Source organism: Diorhabda carinulata, chromosome 6, assembly GCF_026250575.1.
Source record: "Diorhabda carinulata isolate Delta chromosome 6, icDioCari1.1, whole genome shotgun sequence".
NCBI classification, from domain to species: domain Eukaryota; kingdom Metazoa; phylum Arthropoda; class Insecta; order Coleoptera; family Chrysomelidae; genus Diorhabda; species Diorhabda carinulata.
Genome location: NC_079465.1, coordinates 5,302,304 through 5,322,959, shown reverse-complemented (window position 1 = coordinate 5,322,959; position 20,656 = coordinate 5,302,304). Strand labels below are relative to the sequence as shown.

Here is a 20,656-nt window from a genome sequence, read left to right as displayed (position 1 = left end):
ACACAATCTTTGTACATACAAATCGGATCAAGTTTTGTACTTCCATCTTAAACGTCCTAAAATTTCTGGGAACTTTTATCACTAATATATTGAATAGGATATATCGAAAAATTCTTAGCCTACTATAGAACCAAACAACATTTCAATGGCAAAATATTTCATTGTTCAACATATTCTCCTCTTAATTGGATACATTTATTACAGCGAACATACAACGTCTCTAGACCTTTCAAATAAAATGTTTCTTCTTGCTCTGCAAATCAGACATCCACGGCTTTTATTACCTCCTCGTGGAAGAAAATTTACGACCTTTTAAACTTTTTTTCAGTTGAGGAAAGAGATGATAGTCGGACGGAGCCAAATCTGGTAAATAAGGGAGGTGTTCTAGTAATTCAAACCCTAATCATGAATTTTTTGCAAGAGTCTTTTTTTTCCGTAAAGTGGTCAGTAATGTCGAATAGTAATCTCCAGTTATTGTTCTACCCTTATCCAAAAAATCAATCATGATTACTCCATGGCAATCCCAAAAAACTGAAGCAAGGCACGAAGGTTCTTAGGTCTTGGAAGAGTGTCGCCATTATATCGATTGTTGCTTTGTTTCTGGATCGTAGAAATGTACCCAAGTCTCATCCATGGTAACAGTTCGGTTTAAGAAGTCCAATGTTTCAAATCGGGCACAGATCGAATGCGATGCTTCTACCCTTGCACGCTTTTGGTCAACATTGACGTGAATTATATGATGAATGCGTTCGTATGAAATATATGAAATATTCAGTGCTTCAGATATTCGTTTTAGCCCAATTCAACGGTCTGATAAAATCATGTCATGAACTGCATCGATATTTTCAGGGACTGACACAGAAACTGGCCTTAGCGATCGGTCATAATCTTCAATGGAAAATTCACCTCTTTTGAAGCTTGCAGTCCAATTTTTCACGGTCGCATACAAAGGACATTGATCACCAAGGGTATTAAGTATATCTTCGTAAATCTGCTCACTTCTTAACACTTTTAAATACAGGTACGTGATGATGGCTCGATACTCCCATTTTTCCATTTTCACAATTTCGGTGGACATCTTTTTTTTCAATTTATTGCGTAACTCTAGTTTACTTTACACTTACACTTCTAATAAGTTATTGTTCGTTGCTATGGTAACGCAATATTTTGTTTATGCATGGAACTGGTCTAAGCTAACTAGATATCAATACATCCTCGTATGATAACAACCTTGGAAGTTTTTTCTGTTCATCCCACGTATTTCACAAATACAATATCGAAATAAATGTGTACAAATGTGCCTTCTAGTAGTGATTTCCGGTATTTGTAAACTCTTATTATGGTACATTAACGAGCAGTCAACACGAATATAATAGTGTAACTTCAAATATTAACTGCCTCATAATTGGGCTATGCAATAATTATATAATAAACGATGTTAGCTAACTAAAGAACTTACGTAATAATTAAATATTTTCACCTATAAATCGACATAAATCAATTTCGATTTCTCACAAAGTTAGTTGTAAATTTTGTGGAGAGCGAAATTAAAATAAGATAAAATTAGAAAAAATGTTTCAGTAGATTAATAATCGTCTTCCATGGAAGATGTTCATTTATTTATTTATATTTTATTTTTTTTATTTATACAATTTATTTTGGTATAGTTAACCTTGAAATAAATTATTTTTTATATTATTATATATAAATATTGAAAGTGTTTTAACCACATTCAAATAATAATTTTTACATCTCTATCTAAGGCAAAATACACCGCACACCTAGAATTTAAAGGTGCGGAATAATCATTACGTAAATGCGAAATAAAAGATTCGTTAATATTGCCCTATAACATGATCTAAAAACATTACAAGAATAATGATTTCATTCATTATTCAACCTGTCACGAATAGAATCCAAGCTATTTATAGTAGTCATCACTCAATATTATTAACACGACTTTATTGATTTGACCTCTACGTGTGGGTCTTTATGTTTTAATGTTTTTGTAACCCGTTTTACAAAAAAAAGATAATATCAATATTGACTGTCTGACAGGTAGTTAACTTGTATGTGCACTAAAAAGTAAAAAATGAAAAGTTCGTTTCGAATGGTTAAAAAAAAAAACAAAGGAAAAATTTATAACTTGGAAAAGATAACAAGACGGCGATGACCTGTGAGGTATATGGTGCCCGGGGTTGCTAGTTTATACATCGTCTCCTGGTGCCTCATATGAAATTGGTTTAAAATAAATCTTGCGGGGTTTAGCTTGTTAGCTCAAGACCAGCAGGGAGTGTGTTAATGTCAACGGTGCTCTTGATGATAAGCATATTTTCTATTTTAATCATTTCATATTTTTGTTTCAGCTTTTCATTTCTTCGGTGCGAAATTCCAAGGAATAGGCAGATTGAAGCCTCGGAATCAATCAAAAAAAGGCTGATTCGTTGCGTGGAGTAGGCAGATGAAGACCACGGAATCGGATCACTTTTACCAATGAACGAACAACCTCCCTTTTCTTGATAAAGACTTAAAATTAGTCGAAACGTCATTATTCATCTTTCTTTTAAAAAATTATTAAAAAAAACTGGAGGGGATAGGGTGGTTGTTCTGGTGTTTATTGATTAATATAAATACGCAAATTGTCAGTGTCAATATCTTATTTTGATAAAGACTGAAGTAGTAAAGTCGAAACGTTAATTTCTTATCAATCTTTCAAAGAGTATTACAATAAACTAATTTTAAAACAGAAGACTCCTAAAATCAAATATATATGAGCGGTTTCTTATTGGGAACGAGGCAATGAAACACCAAAGTAGACTAACTTTAATATATTTTCCGAGCTTTCGAATACTTATGTATTCTTCGTCTGGGAAATAATAATGTCTTCTGTTCGGGTTTCAAGCCCGAAAGAGGGTTGTTAATGTTAAACTGCTCTGATAAGACGTAATAACGTCGAAACTAGTCAGTAGTAACAACCTGTCTTTGCAATTGCGAGCCATAGGGGATGTTAAAATTGTTAAAAGGGTCAATGGACATCACAAGTTGTAATTCAATATTTTTCGAGGCATTAGCCAGGAAAGAACAGCAGAATTCATTTTCGAAATATTGAATTTCGAAATGATTTCAGAGGTGAATAGTAGAAATCCTGTATTTTGATTGTCTATAAAACTAAACAGGAATTAAATCTACGTTTATTAAAATAAGTATTATTGTATTAAAAAATTTTATATGTTGTTAAATTGAACAAAAAAGTTTTAAGTAAGTTTTTAAGGTGAACAAGCCTGGCTAAGAGAGTCTTGCCATGCTTGTCTCACTTTGTAATGTAATGTACTGTTACTCTGGCAAATAAATAAATAAATAAAGTTCATAAATCAATGACTCACCATATCGGGATCGTTCCAGTGACCAGGTCCTGCGTTAGCAATAAGTACGTCTTGATTATTTCCATAATAATCGATTATACTTTCCACGCTGGCCCACGAATCTTGAATGTCATCGAAATTTCTCCACATGTTGCAATGTTCGATAATGGCGCTGAAGTTTGGCTGCATTCCCGAATAAATTTGATACACCGGCCAACTACACGAGTAAATTATCGGCCGACCAGTTCTGTTTAAATGATATCCTGCGAATTAAATTACACACCAATAAATTATTGTTAAGATGCGAAATATTCAAAATTAATTACCAAATTCGGGATATCCTCTATCCATATCTCTCGGATGTGCGTAACAACCATCTAATTTTACGTAATCCACGTCCCATGACGCAAAGGTTTCGGCATCTCTTTGAAGGTTACCTAGCACACCTGGATAACCAGCGCAGGTGTAGTTCCCATAATCTTCATATATACCAAATTTTAAACCTTTGGAGTGGACCTGGAATAGAAAAGAAGAAAACATTGTTATTCCTAATATTTATAATATAAGAGAACAAAAATCCAGATGAGGGAGCGCGTTTTAGTTGCGAACAGAAGACGAAAGGAATATAGAAAAAAGTGTATGGCTGAATAGTAGTTTTATTCGTACTTGGAGGATCATTAATTACAGATGTTTCCTTTTAATGTGCTCCAAGCTATTTCTATAGGATTGAACGCATAATTATACAGGGGCAGTCTTAATAATATGTAGATTAATAAATTTAACAACTTTTGACGTGCAAATGCATAGAATAGATACACAAGTTCGGTTATTTCAAATATTATTACATAATAAGCTAAAAGAACATTAGAAAAAGGTTTAGAAATGCCAAAATCCCTTTTATTAAAGATTACATGGTCGTATTATATTTTATTCAATTCAAGAATCAATAAATTTTGTTTTATTTTACTTTCAAGAATTGGAAAGGCCGCGTAAATCTGCAAAAATCGGTCATTCACCGTAAATTTAAAAAAAAATTCTTCTCAGCCGCTTTAATAAAATTTCAGAAGATTTGTTTGAATTTGGTAATACAAATTGAGTCAGTCAAATGAATATGTTCTGAATAATATTTCAATCCTTCGACTACCAAGTTTACTCTAGTTATGTTCAGAATAAAAATCATCAACGGTTCTATAAATTTCAAATATTTTTTCGAAATAGTACATTAAAGATAAATAGTGAGTAGTTCATTTGCTTGAACACACATGTCTATAACCAATCATTTGATTCGTAAAACAGACAATGGGTTTTGTTGAATTGAAGACTAGCACACAATAGAACTGAAAATCATGACAGTTGATGAGCAGTTACTTAATCAAGTATTAATTACTTCCGACCAAATTATATAAAAAAATACATTGTTTATGACCTTGGTCTACCATATATGAATACATACCAATTAATAATGAATTTTTTTATAAAAAATCAGCGATGTATTGAACATGTCTCGGTAAAAATGAACAAGGAATTAGATTACTTAATATTATGTTACAAACTGATGTAAGTATTAATTTTCTGGACATAATACAGAGGCCGACATAAGTCAGGCAATGCTCTCGAAAAATCGGCATAAGTCCGGAAAGACTTATAAGTCTGGCAACGCTGTCGAAGGAGATTAAACCGAAGCATGTTTGTGCTTCAGACAGCTGTGTCAAAAGAACCATTTTTTTCAATTAGTTGGCCTAAATACGAACATAATGAATGGTTTGATTAAAAAAATATTTAATCAGAACATGCCTTAATTTTTAAACATGCTTTTGTATCTTGCATGTTGGGAAAGTTGCGTCCATTTAGAATTTTTTAAATTGCAAATTTGTATACTAGCAATAATTATTTTGATAAAATTTTTTGAATGGATGAGTTTCATTTTCTATTTTCGGAAATTTTTAATAAACAAAATATTTATGGAGAAATCTATCAATAAACATGTGATACGAAATTTCTCAAAGAAGAATAGTTGGACCAAAGTTTGAAGGTTTGAAACATTAGATGGCCACCAAACAGTCCTGATTTACCTTGAAATAATGGTTTATTTGAGGTTTTTGAAAAGAAAAAGGGTATTTTGATTTACATACAAATATTTAAACCGGACTAAAAAACTAGCAGATAGCTAGACATAATGATAATGACTTATCTAAAGAAGAGAAAGACCAAGAGAGTCAGATCACATCAATTAGTCAAGAATTGCGGTATGATAAATTTTGATGCACAGATCAGCCATCAACCATCGGATTTCATCTAATTTTCACCATTCTCAAGTTATACTCAAATGTGATTTCCCTCTGTACATTACTTTTTCACATATACACGTTCTATCCTCAATATCTCAGGTTCTATTCAAGATAGAGACTTCGTTTTAGTTTAAGAACACTCGCTAAAACACCTTCTTTCTTTTGAGTTTTTGAACAATCAAATCGGTTGAGTTGGAGAGGAGCTAGGCGCGGACATTCAATGTGGAGTTATGTATTTTTGTAGGTTTTTGGCAATTTTTCTACATTCAAAGATCTATATCTCAGGTTTTAATATAGCTACAGAGTTCGTTTTGGTTTAAGAACACTCGCTGAAACACCTTCTTTATTTTGAGTTTTTGAACAATTAAATCTGTTGAGTTGGAGAGGAGCTAGGCGCGGACATTCAATGTGGAGTTAAGGATTTTTGTAGGTTTTTTGCAATTTTTCTACATTCAAAGATCTATATCTCAGGTTTTAATATAGCTACAGAGTTCGTTTTGGTTTAAGAACACTCGCTAAAACACCTTCTTTCTTTTGAGTTTTTGAACAATCAAATCGGTTGAGTTGGAGAGGAGCTAGGTGCGGACATTCAATGTGGAGTTATGTATTTTTGTAGGTTTTTGGCAATTTTTCTACATTCAAAGATCTATATCTCAGGTTTTAATATAGCTACAGAGTTCGTTTTGGTTTAAGAACACTCGCTGAAACACCTTCTTTATTTTGAGTTTTTGAACAATTAAATCTGTTGAGTTGGAGAGGAGCTAGGCGCGGACATTCAATGTGGAGTTAAGGATTTTTGTAGGTTTTTTGCAATTTTTCTACATTCAAAGATCTATATCTCAGGTTTTAATATAGCTACAGAGTTCGTTTTGGTTTAAGAACACTCGCTAAAACACCTTCTTTCTTTTGAGTTTTTGAACAATCAAATCGGTTGAGTTGGAGAGGAGCTAGGTGCGGACATTCAATGTGGAGTTATGTATTTTTGTAGGTTTTTGGCAATTTTTCTACATTCAAAGATCTATATCTCAGGTTCTAATATAGCTACAGAGTTCGTTCTTTTCTATTATAATGATTTCTGATACTTAATTAATGGATCCGATGCAAGCGAAGCCGCGGGTAAAAGCTAATATCTTTTAAAAAACATTAGAATAATCAAATTCAATATTCGAATTTATGCTTGATAAAAATACTAAGAGTATTGATTCTGGTTACTCAAAAATTAATTTTTATTAGTTAGATTATGAATGACGATGAATTTTCATAGATTATATAAGTTTAGGTTGTTGTGAATGATGTTGAATATTAATTGATTAGTTTATGAATGACATTAAATTTTTATAGGCTAAGTTATGAATTAAGTTGAAAATTTATTGGTTCGATTATGAATGACTTAAACTCTGTAGGTTAAGTCGTTATGTAAAATTTCATAAGTTAGGTGAGTTTAGTTGGTTGTCCATGCTGTAGAATTTCTTTTATAGGATTTTGTTTTTTCAATATCCCTATAAATACAACTTACATAAAACATCAATATTTATGTCAATTAAATTGTAGAAAATTTAAGTATGTTAAGTTTCATTAAAATATAATGTGTAGTATTTTTCTATACATACACTCATTTTTTTTACAACTTGTCAGTTTTCCTTATAACTTGATTAATTAGAAAAAAAATATTTTTAATTTCAGTTAAACATTATTTTAATAGTATGTGTATCAATTATAATCAATAGCAATTTCTTCATAATTATAATTAATATAACACGTTTAAGAAGGGAAAGTGGTATTTATAAACTTATTACTTCCTTCATAAATGTTATTGGTGTTAGTTATTTTTTATTAAAATCTTTTGAATATAACAAGAAGCAATGACCGTCAACGTACATTGAATTGTAACCGTTATAATGCATGAAGTAACGGTTCCATCTCAATAATACGTTCTACAGCTGTTCGATATTGTAGATGCCAAATTATCCGAACAGTTACAAGACTCGTCATCTTATTTAGTTGCAGATGAGTTCTCAGAATTGAATTAAAACTTTTAACGGATTAAAAAGGGAACAGAGATGCAATTAGATCAATTTTGTACTAGTCACGGATTTGTAATACAATTTATTTTTTATTATGACTAATAATAGATAGGTGAATCACCTGTTAAATCGTAATAACTTCTTAGTAACATGTTAAGTAACGATCAGGTTATTGAATATTTTTCATAATTATTGCTTTCTCTACCTTCGCGTCCATAAAACTTGTGTAAGCCATTTACCTTGAGACTGTCATTGTGGTTCACGTTTGAGTATGTCTCAATAGTATCAGTTTTATTTTATTTTTGATTCGGCTAGGTATTCACAGAGTACTTTTTATTATTTGCGTGTTGTAAAAATTGAATAACTTTTTAGGTTAGGTTCAAGGTTATAAAATATTTCAAATCTTACTTAGTGCATTAGCTCTTGGCTTCGCAAAAATTCACGCGTCAGGACGAGTCTCAACAAGCTTTACACAAAGTTTCAACTTGCCTTTTAGATTCATTTTATTATAGTAGATCTCAAATTGAGTTTCGCGCTATTATGAAATTTTTGACTAAAGAAATATTAACACCAATATAAATAAAAAGACTGGAGGATGGGGATGAGAATAATTAGAAAATGATCCACGTGCGGCATGTCCTGTGACGATGACTACTCTAGAAAATATTGTATTAGTGGAAGATCCATCGTAGTTTGTACCAGTCACGTGAGAACGAACGTCCTATAAACATGGATTTTTCGACATCTCTTCCGACGAGGAAGATATTATTCTGAATTCAAATGTACAGTAAATTACACCCCTTAAACAAGAAACGTACCTAAGTTGTATTACGAATTTCATCATTTATATAAAGATTTAAAAAAAGATTTAGATCGTTTCTTGGATTATATGAAAATGAAAATGGAAACATTTGATTATATTTTAAGCGGGTGCCTCTCTTTATTCATAAGATCGAGGGTTGAAAAAGTACTAAGTCTCGACTTTTATCCTAGCACGTAATTCAGTATGACGACCATTCGCGGAGTAATTTTGAGTTTAAGTTTTTTCTGTGAGCAGAGCTATGGTCGGAGCGATGGTTGGAGCTCCGTTGTGTCCATACACTAAGTGACCGGCGCCTAAAATCAAAATAAATTGCAACATACTCGGTATTTAAATATGACAAAAATTGAAGCGAAGTGGTTGCCTGGAATACTAAACATAGCGCATAATTACTATGATCCGATATCCAAAATTGGTTCCGGGAATGGCATCGGAAAGTTGAGTCCGCGCCGAGAAATTAAAGGTCACGAAAAGCATCGAAAGTGATGTTTGAATTTTGATTGACTTTAAGAAACCATATACAACCATGAACGCGGCATATACTGACAAGGTAGTTGCTCCAGTCCACACTACTTGGCTTTCCAAAGCTACCGTACTCGAATGCGGTTTCTTAGGGATTGAACAGCCACCATATAGCACTGATTTGGCTTTTTCCGATTATTTGTTGTTCGCAAAGCTGAAGACCGAGTTAAGGGGTAAGAGATTCAACGATTAATTTGGGCGATGTACGAACATTTTGACTCTAAAGATGCGTCATATTTTATAAAGACAGAATATATACAGATTTTTCTATTTATGACCTTTCTTTCTATGTTAGATCTCATGGACCGCAGTACTTCTAAATAGTAACGGTAACTTGTGATTAATCGAAAAATCGGTTTTCTCAAATCGGTATTTAGGTCAGAATCGAAAATGTGAATCGATATTTTTCACGCAATGCCGCTTCCTACTCAGTTTCCAACAATTTCTTTGAATAAATATAAAAAATATTACATAGCACTTAATGGGCATAGATTTTACAGACTGCTGTTTCTGAAAAGCTTGCTAATTAGCTTTTTTCATTTTTTAGAGGAATTTATATTTTTATTTCAAATTAATCGAAAAAACATCGATCTCTTTGACCTTTTTTTTCTAGTAATCGATTTGTCTTATGTCTATTGGAACCAATTAAAAGATCAATCTTTTCTAATCAATAATCGATTAATTTTGCACCATCAAGTTTTGATAGACACAATTTAGAGAAATGAATTGATAAACACTATTTTTACGAAATTTCTAAAAAAATCTAAAGTTTCCATAAAAAACTTACATAGTCAGCTAATGATTTCATTCCTCTAGGAAACCTCAACCTATCCGGAACAAGTTCTCCGTAAATATTTCTGTCTTTTTCCAACCAACAGTCATCGACATTAATGTATTCGTATCCTACGTTGGCATATCCTTCGCTGACTAGGATGTCAGCCATTGTCCTGAATAGATTCTCACTGAAACATGAGGTGGAATTTAGTACGCATGGATTATTGAATATTTTCATATTTACGAGGGCTATTAAAAAGAAAAGAAAGTCTTGTAATTTTAAAACCACCAAATAAACCGAGGCGCTTATCATAACGGTGAACAATTTTTGAAATTTCAGTGCTTCAGAGATGCAGCCGTCATTGTACTTTTGCTTGGAGCTTGGTTACACGAAATTTTGCTGTTCCGTTTGCGAAAGGGACAGTAGAGACAAAAAAATCACTATACATAGAAATGAGTCTTGTTAGCATTCTTTTAAAACTGTTGTACATGTACAGGTGCTTGACCTGTAAAAGCTATACCTGAAGATGGCAGTGGTTTTGTAAATCTGAAAGAGAAATTTCTCAAATTCAGAGAGGCAATAATAGCAAGAATATTTGTAGGTCCTCAAACTGATGAAGGATAAAAGCATTTAAGAAAAACTGAATGATCAGAAAACACTCGCCTGGAAATGTTTTGTAGAGTTTTTCTAGGAAACACAAATCGGAAAATTTTAAGGGAAGGATGAACTTATAATGTAATATAAAGTTTCAGGGTATACTATTTCCCCAAAAATACATATACTGGACTTTTATTTGGATTTAATTGAGTATTGGGAATGACAAACAAAGCGAGAAGTTTCATCAGGACATTTCTTCAATGGAGAAGCTTTATCAATGGAAATGGAGTCAAGATTATTGTTGGAGACTTAAAAAAACTTCAAGAAGCAAAGTATTCACGAAAATCATAAGCATTTATTCTGTATTAAGCATTAATATCTCTAAATGTAGCTAGTGCTTGTACTTTTTACGAAAATATGAATTTTTTTTCATTAGCATATTTTCTGGTGGTCCTAGTACATTCAAAATTTAAATTTTCATGTGGAAAAAGAAGTTGAAATTTTGTTAACCAGTGTTATTGATCATATTCTTTGTAATAAAACTACTTTTTTTTTAATTAACTGAAATTTCAACAATCGCCGCACAACAGAAAATGTTTCTCCGTCTGGGTTACATTCGTGAAGCGTTGCCTAATTTTAAATAGATTATTATGTTGGAACAAGATCCTCTTTGAATTTTTTTGAAATAACATTATATTATTAACATTCAAGGTCACATCATATACTTTTTTCATTCATTTACAATGATTATTACATATTTCTTATTAATAATGAATAAAGTACAATCATGTACCAAGTGATAATTGATAATTATTAAGGTCAAAAAATGACGCAGCGTAAGTTCTAGTTTCCTCAATTAACTTATAATTTACAATTATGTGCCGAAAGCTACTTTTAAATCGTGATGTAAAACAAACTCGCCTTTGGGCACCAGAAACCGTTCTTAATAATTGTGTCTATCAATTTATAATGTGAATTCGTATTCTCATTTCAATAAACGGTTAATACCTATTTAAAAAAACATCACCACTAAATCAACGTAGGTACGACATATTTCTTTTTTATTTCACTTTTTTTTCACTTGTCTTGATTGTTTCGTTGTGAGTGAATCTACAATCTCGTAACACAATTTTAATGTATTTAAATACCTCAAATCATTTATATCTGAAAATACACACTTAAAATAGATAATAGATAATCTATTTTGAATCCGAAAGCTCACATTAGCCACAATAACTTTGTACCTCCTGGCTAGAGGAACAGATTTTTTACTGATTACAACTTTTTCAAATCCTATCAAGCCATAAAAACGTAAATAATCGAAATATTGATATTTAGAATATACATAATCCCTTTTATGGCGTGTTACTCCAAACGACACCCAAACAATAGATCTTGGATCTTGAAATGGATCGAGGTGTACCTATGTTTGTTTTTGGCCTCGATTTTGCCCTACTTTAAGCGATCAATGCAATAATTCGATCAAAAGATCTGTTTATACTGATCAGAATCATAAATTTCTTTTGGTATCTTTTAAATGAGAGTGTGAAAGATAAAGCTAGTGGGCTAACTAAGTAAGCATCTTTACATCTCCTCATCACTTCTCTTGTGTAGTTGTGTATATTTTTTTGTTGGAACCATGTGTTTGTTATTATCAGATTATGTAAAAGGCGAAAGTTAAACCGACATTTCCCATTATAGTTTCTTGTTTCCTCATTTACCAATTATTTCCTTATATATTTCATCTTAATTTTCTACTTCTCCTTTGAAATCCCCAACTAGATATATTTTTCCATAAGCATTTTCTACTGTTTCTGTCGTGTCACTTACCAAAACCTAACCAAAATTTATCCTTATTATTTTTAGTTTTGTAACGTTTTTCCTATTTATTCACACCCTTTCTATTCGTGGGGTGAATCAATAAACACTGTCTCTTACGTTCTTAATTTATTTTTACACAATCTACTATAGACTTATAATAATTCACTTATAAAAAATATCACTTAAATAATTTCTGCGATTACTTTTACTAATTCGCTCTTTCCACTACGACTATTTATTTAAAACTAACTAACTGCGTTTACACAAATCATTTATATACCTAAATAAAATTCTAAAAGAGCAAAGAGAAAAAAAAAACAAACAAATAAATAGACTTTCCTAGAAATTATTTAGAAAAAATACTGCGAATAAACCGCCTGCTACTAAAAAAATTATATACAAATAAACATCAAAAATGTGACAGACGCCGCCCGAAAAGCGCTGCGCGAATTCGCCGAATTTTTAAAATTCTATAGTTGCTGGACAGGGCCGACTTAGAGAACTATTTTGCGTACTTGTTCGTAACATTATCATCATCATTTGACCCATATTCCACAATACTATTCTACTGTCATTATCCTTTCTGATTGAGGCTCTCATTTAAGAACTAGGTCTTTGTGTATTCTTTTCGATAATATTGATAACCAATTCTGCGTTTTGGAATGAAACTATTAAAAAATTATGAGTGACCTCGACTCCTGAATTTCGATTTTGATATTTTGTATTATATATTATGTGAATGAAGAAATGAAGAATAAAGGAAAGGGAAGGTCTACTCATTGAGTAATTTTAGTAAAATTATTTAGACGGATCCGAAATAGGGATCGAGCCCAAATCCATTGGTTACGCGGTAGAAGTTATCTTGAAAACATGTACTGTATTTATATATCAGTCACCTACATAAGAGAACCATCGAGAAAGACTTCCGTCCATCTTATCTCACAGAGCCATTTTGAGCTTATTAAGAAAATGAGGATAGAAGAAAAGTCGAAAAAAAAGTATTCGGACAGTCAAGAATTATTTTTTAATTTTTAGTTTGATTATTCCTGAAAGCGCGTGTTTCAATTTTTTGAAACTATTATTTATTATACAACCGAACTAATGCAAAACAAAACCTTAGAAAACATACAATTCATCAGTTCCAAGTTTTTGTCGGATGATGGATATTACTAACCAAATGACGAAAAAAAAAAAAGAACGTAGACACACCTTATAAACTTAACAGCCAACAGAACGAGATATGACCTGTAGGGAAACTGCTGACTGCGTGATATCCAGGTCTGTGTTCGAAAGAAAAAGTATTCCGAAAACTGTGTAATCGAGTCGTACTTATAAGGACTGAGGAGTGAATTAAGTAATCAAATTTTTATAGCAAAATAGATGTATCTAGGCTATCGCAGTGTCCATGACCGTCCTTACAGTACATCGTTCTGTATCTGTGGAGAGAAACGAACGAAACATAGATGTTAAATAAAATAAATGCAATGTAGAATTATAACATCAAGTATTTATCTATTATTCGTCGGTAATCAATGATTCCTTAATGACTTAACTTAACAAATTGAAGGTTTTACTGCAATAGATAATAATCTACCCACAAATGCTTTAAATTGTAATTGAATATTGTGTTATGATTCACAATGTTTCGATAATTCACAATCCCGTTAGATAAATTATAATCTAACTATATACAATTTTAGGCTGATAGATAAAAACCATAAAAATTTTACTGGAAATTAAGTTTAGTTAATGGCTATGCCCACTAGACAAAAATTCAAGCGTGCCCCAACTCGTGCTTTCAATACGTGCCATAAAATTTTAACTTCTGTTACAATGTGCCAACTTGTGATCGTGATTGTCATGAAGATTAGACAACTCGTAAAAGAAGGTTATGGAACTCGGGATTTTAATTATGAAATTAATCTAATCTAACTTGTCTCCATCGTTATGGCCCTTTGTTTTATATCCTTTTTCTAGAAAGCACCAAAGAATGTTGCCACTTTTTTAATCTCTGTTTTCTAAATTTAAAATCATTAATTATGCTGACTTAGCGTAAAATCTACTTCTAATGACATTTTTAACTTGTCACAAACACCCACACCACGTTATCTGTTTGAAGAATGGAGAACGGCGCAACGAATTTATTATTTTAATTTAACAAAGGGTGGTGGCAGTATTGGGGATGCAGTTTTAACCAATTGAAAGTGTGCATTATTATGGAATTTCACAAATTATGTTTCTCGCTAATTTTGAAAATTCATTTCTCTGTTATGTATACATTAGTACTAACCTAATATTAAAATGCAATTTGAACGATTTAGAAATTTTAGGTTCTCATTTTTAGATTTTCCATTTTTACAAAAGAGATTAGGTACTAACTTCTAGATAATACTCTTAATTAATCCGTCACGAATTGTATTATGTACTCGGATTACCTTTTCGTTTACCAGAAATATCCCCGTCCCGAGCTGACGCATCCTTATCTCAAAGGATTAAAAATCGTCATGGTAAAGTGGGTAGTCCAGTCATTTAAGGTAGTTCACTTAGGAAAATCGAGATACTCAGCTATAAAATCATTTAAACTTGTTCATTTGACACCCTAAAATTCGTTTCAAAACTCACATATAATTCGATGTGAGCAACTTTAAAAATCGGGGGTCAAAAGTAAAAAAAATCGATTTTTTGAACATTTTTCGCAAATAACTCGTTTCCTATGGATTTTACGCTATTTGTATTTACTATCAATATTGTAGAGCATTAAATTTTCTACGAATTTTATTTAAACAATTTTTTCATACGGTGAATCGTTTCTGAGATAGAGGTCAAATGAACAAGTTTAAACGATTTTATAGCTGGGTATCTCGATTTTCCGAAATTCTTGCCTAAATCTACCTAAAATGACTGGACTAGAGGGCATATTCCGATCAGAGATCGAAGGAAAACAATACAAATAAACATTAAAAAGTCCACGGCAGAGTAGGAAGCGGTCTTTTGCAAATACTTTCAATGATGGATTCAAGATTTACCGTATTTTTTTATTACACCTCGTATACTTGATTAATTACATTACATTATCCACGTAGGAGCCAAAGAAATGATATTTGATAGAATAATTATTTGTTGGTTGTAAATAGATCTGCATAACGGTGTTTCGCTTAAATGATTCTTTAAATAACACCTATACGTCTTTATATGTAGATATACCCGAAGGCGTGAAACTAACAATTTCAAACAATCCGTTTCATTAGATGAAAGTAATCCAGAGAATACAATCGTTGTACTCAGCCTTGCGCTTTCCTTATTTGTTGAGCAATATGTACCTACTTGTATATCTTTGCGTGTTCACTTTTACATACCGTATGTGCTTGTTTATATTGTCTATAGAAATAGAAATGTGAAATAAGTAAAAGTGATATAATTTTACTAATTCTTATATGTACATGAAGGTGTACTCCTTTTTTGATGCGACTCCACACAGGCTACGTTGACAATAGACACAAATAATGATAAAAGCATATGAGTACCAAATATACAGGGTGTCCCACGTCGAGTTAAAACTATGTGTATATGGCAAAATTCTTATAGTAAAATCATAAAAATTTCTACGTTTGGGTTTTCGGATACTATCTTTTTAACTAAAATATTTTCAAAGATGACCGAAGTATTTTAAATAGTACATCCTGTATATTAATACATTTTTGAAATCTACGTAAAATTTTAGTAAACTTTTATCTGAAATTTTTTTTTAAAATGCATACTTTTTGAGTTATTTTTTTTGTAAAAATTTGACCGTTACAGACCCTTATAAATTATTTTTTTACAAGGATATCCTTAAAGATATGAAAATGGTTTCTACTCGGTTGCTTTTAGCAAAATCGGACATATGTGAATCTATGTTGAAAAATTTTTCATTTTATACAGGGTGTGTATAAAAAGTTTTCAAAGTTTAACTTCTTAAATATCAAATTTCTTTATTTTTTCAAATACAACCACCTAGTTTTTTATATTTTAACGCATTAAGGGGCGAAAAATAAGGCCAATTCATGTACACATTCCTATACCTAAGCCCCCATCTAGATTTTAAATGTTTTCTGTAAATTTTTAGAGATGCAGATGTGGTCTTAATTTTATTTTGACCCGTGATACAAGCTGTAAGAAAAAAGAATGTTTCTCTATCTTGTCAAGGTCTATAAAAAAATCAAATCAAATTGTATTTACTAATCTTATTCCAGCTTTTAGTCGTTTCCGAGATATTTGAGGTTTTAAATTATTATTATATTTTTGAACAAGTTTTAATTTTTTATGTATACTTTTAGTAATAAATAACACTTATTTAATTGTCATTAGTCAATTGTTGATATTTTCGAAAATCGTTGAAAATCTTGATAACAATTTTCTCTAAAGTGATTTTATATAAAAGAGCTTTTTCATCAAACGGCTAATCGAATTCATTATTTCAATGATTCTTTGTTTGAACTACATTATTCTAAGTTACATAACTAACTGTTATTTAAACTGATCGAAAGAAAGAATTCTTGATTTGTGCAAGAAATTTGAACTCTGCCATTTAACAAATCGCTGATCCATTTGAAATTATGTATTGAAATAGAGAAAAAATTAAATGAGTTTTATTTTAGTGTTGCTTTTTTTGGATATTTTAGATCTGTGATCTATCTCTAAATTCAGAATTGCTTATCTTTATTTATTATAAAAATATGTAAAGGCTGTACAAAAGTTGATTGATTTTAATTAATTAATAATGATAGGGAGAAAATTAACTACAACAAATAGTTTTTTCGGACTATTGGATTACCCTAAATGGATGTTGCAAATCGACTAAATGTGTCCCAAACTGTCATTTCGAGGATGCTTAATCGGATCCAGAAAAATGCAACTGTTTCTGAAAGAAAAAACTGGAAGACTCAGAGAAATAACCGCCACTCATTATCGTTACCTGGAAATTAGTTAGAAATCCCGGTAGTAGCCAGAATCCTAGGAATAAAGCTTTTTAATGCTAGAGGTGTTTCTATACCGATCTCAACAATGTCATCAATTCCAAGACAATTGAAATGATGAATACTTTTTTATTTTGTACCGTGGTAATTGTGCAATGAAAAAATTGTGCAAATTACTTTTGCGCAATATGGTTTGCGGTAGTAAAAATTAGTTGTGAGTGGGCACGGATAGTGTGCTTCATCACCAAAGGGTGAAGAATAGAATAACCGCTATGAATATGCAAGATTGTAATTTAAAACTTTTTCATTCGATTCAAGGATGTTTTGGTAGTGAACCGCTAATTTATAGCATTTTTGGGTGAACTCTTTTCAGAACACGATGCAAATTTGTGAATCAAATTAGTTTTGAAACTTGGCATTCATAGTAGACATAATAAACGACCTAGACTTAAAAAACAAGGGCAATTTTGGAATTAGTTGATCAGTTTGCAGAAATTACATTTGTTAACATTATCCAGTCACAAAAACATCGAATGCGTTATACTCAAAAATTTAAACTACTAGTTGAGCAACTGAGTTTGAATTTCTGAAACCGTTAGTAATATTCATACTGAACATACTGTTTACACTATCACTACACCAGCACACACTATTACACGTGCATTTCGATAACCAAGTTATCGTCTTCAGAGACTGAAGATAAACAGTTTACTTGGTTATCGAAACGCGCGTCTAATAGCGTGTTTACTGGTCGAGCAATTTACTGATATATTTCCCGATTTTAAGAATGTAGATAGTATTTTTAATATTTTAACGAAGTTATGTGGATGTTGCTCCGCTTCACCTACAAATGGAGTTGATCGATTTTCAAGAAGACTCATATTTGAAGTTTAAATTTGGTTGATATTGAACTAAGCAAGTTTTACTGAACATACTTTTCCAAAGAAAACTATACACAGCTGAGATTTTTAGCTCGAAAAATGAGTAGTTCCTTTTGAAGCACGTATAAATGTGATCAGCTTTTTTTAATGATGAAAATTAATATAAATTATAAAGAAAAAATTGAAAAAACACGCTTTAGTAGTAGTAGAAAGTCAAAAATAATTCTTTGTACAAATTTATGAGTACTAGCGAACCTAATCGGGATAATCAGATGTTTTAATCAAATTATTGCACTGTCGTCAATCTTTGAGAAGCGTGTAAAGTTTAAATTAAATCTGATCGCTCAAAGTGCAGTTACAAACATTCTAACATACATGTGGTATTAACCCTAATATTGATCCTTCTATTTCTCATTTCACATTAATAATGAGAAAACATTTTTATCTCTAATATTTACTTATTTCTAACCTATGCCTAACTACATCATTAAGTCCTAAAATTGCGCCCTCATCTAAGTAAAGGTAAGGGTAAATTTATTATCTAGAACTGATTACCTGATACAATTGTCGGGATCATTTTTACAATCGGTGTTGCACCTGAATCTCTCCCACGCGAGCCATCCCATCGGTGGAGTTCTGGCGAGTCCATTTTCAAGGGTAGTAACTTTATTTCTTAAATAAAACACCACTACTGCTAGTACGAACCATATTTTGTACATTTCACTACAGGTACTCAGGTATACCCTGAAAAAAAAATACATATAACATAAACATCCGTATATAATAGAAGCTTATACCATGTTGAGGACATAAAAGTAGCATTTTCGTAGATACTAAGCACAAGCACTGAAATTTCGATCGATTATTTACTACTGACAAGATATAATACATATTTTGACAATTACTAATATTTGACAGTCAAAGAAAGTCTAACCTTACGTGAACTACACGGATAGAAGTTTCGATCTGCACTATGTGGGGTTGCCTGGATCCTTATTTTTTTCCATTCGTAGGGTGAATTAATAAACACTGTCTCTTACGTTCTCAATTTAATTACACACTTAACTTATAATAATTTACTTATAAATAACCCTTAAATAATTTCTGACATGGATTTTTCTAATGCGTCCTTTTCATTACGACTATTTATTTAAAACTAAACTTACTGCTCTACTTATTTATATACCACAAATAGAATTCTACAAAGTTCTAGAACAAAAAGAAACACATGAAATAAAGACTTTCCTAGAAATTATTTAAAAGTCATACTGTAAAAAGCCGCCTTATATAAGGCGTCCGCCATTCATAAGAAAACAGATCAAAGGCGCCGCGCGATTTCGTCGAATTTTAAAATTCCATTCTAGCTGGACAGGGCCGGCCTAAGGACCCATTTCGCGACCTTGTTCGTAACAGTATTATTAATGTATGTATTTATTATTATTGTAGGACAATTATTTCGTCTTTTAATTTTTTCTCCTATCGAATTTCAAACATTTTGTGAAATTTTGGTTTGTATCCTCCTTGGCGATTCCACGAAAGTACTTTCTAATCAAAACTATTCCCAAATTTTTCCTTTTGTTAGTTTTCCCTTATAAAATTCCTCCGTTGAACATATCTAAAATTATAGCGTTGTATCCAGCAGGACTGAACATTGAGAAAAATAAAGTGAGTGGCCAGCGTTTGGTGTCTGGGATGCTATTTACTAGCAAATCTCTGCTACTATGCGTTTTCGTGACGTTGTCACTTCAGCTTACATGAGGTTTCGAAGCGTGATTCACGAAAAATAAATGGTTACGAAAGGGTATTTTAGAAGCATGTTCTTCGAAAATAAACCTTGTGAAATATGAGAATATGACCAGTTGTAGACAAACCAATGCAAAACTAATTTGAAAACCAAATGTGGAAAAATGAGTATACTGGAAATAAACAATGGTGAACTAAATCAATGTTTAAAATGCCGAGTTTAGGAAAGTGCCATCCGACATTTAATTGTGGTCTATTTTGACAGTTCGTATCAAAATCAGTTCTGACAATGATATAAAAAGCATAGAGTGAATCAGTTTTAGAAACGATAATTTATCTTACACTGTCAAAGAGTGCGGAATTTATGATAGAATTTAGTAATTCTAACGAATTAAATCGTGAAGCTACACGCACCAGTTTGGTTTGGAATAAAGCAAAACAATTTATGCTCGGATGGTGCACGAAATCTTTGGAAGCTTATTAGGTATTCTAGATGTATGGACAAAAAGTATCACAAGGTCATAGATCCTGTCATTAAACGCAATACATATTTTGCGAATCCAGAAAACATTCTTTTGGCCATGGAAACAGGTTCCAGGGAACAAATTAGGGAGCTGGCACTGCGAAGAATACTAAATGCAAGAAAATTGGCATCAGTTAAATGTTAGAACTTGGGTTTATAAAAGGAAAGATGAAGTCACAAACGTTAATGCCTTTGAAACCAAAAGGGAATATAAATTTCAACAGCTAACAGGAAATTTAAGATATCTTAAGATGTCACAGGTTTTGACGTAGGTTGCGTGGTAGGGTTAGGAAGTGGAGGAGCTCAAGAAGCAGTCACCTCTACGTAGTGAATCATGGGTTACTT

At 31.7% G+C, this 20,656-nt stretch overlaps 1 protein-coding gene across 1 annotated transcript in view; it reads right to left on the bottom strand.

Moving 5' to 3' along the window:
* LOC130895041 (alpha-N-acetylgalactosaminidase) overlaps positions 1–20,656 on the bottom strand; it is a 49,520-nt gene that overhangs the window by 15,299 nt on the left and 13,565 nt on the right. The window contains exons 2-5 of the mRNA XM_057802150.1: positions 18,601–18,789; positions 9,804–9,978; positions 3,689–3,878; positions 3,384–3,625 (exon numbers count right to left, since the gene is read on the bottom strand). Coding sequence (XP_057658133.1) covers positions 3,384–3,625; positions 3,689–3,878; positions 9,804–9,978; positions 18,601–18,764 — 771 coding nt within the window. The 5' untranslated portion in view covers positions 18,765–18,789. The remainder of the gene's footprint in view (positions 1–3,383; positions 3,626–3,688; positions 3,879–9,803; positions 9,979–18,600; positions 18,790–20,656) is intronic.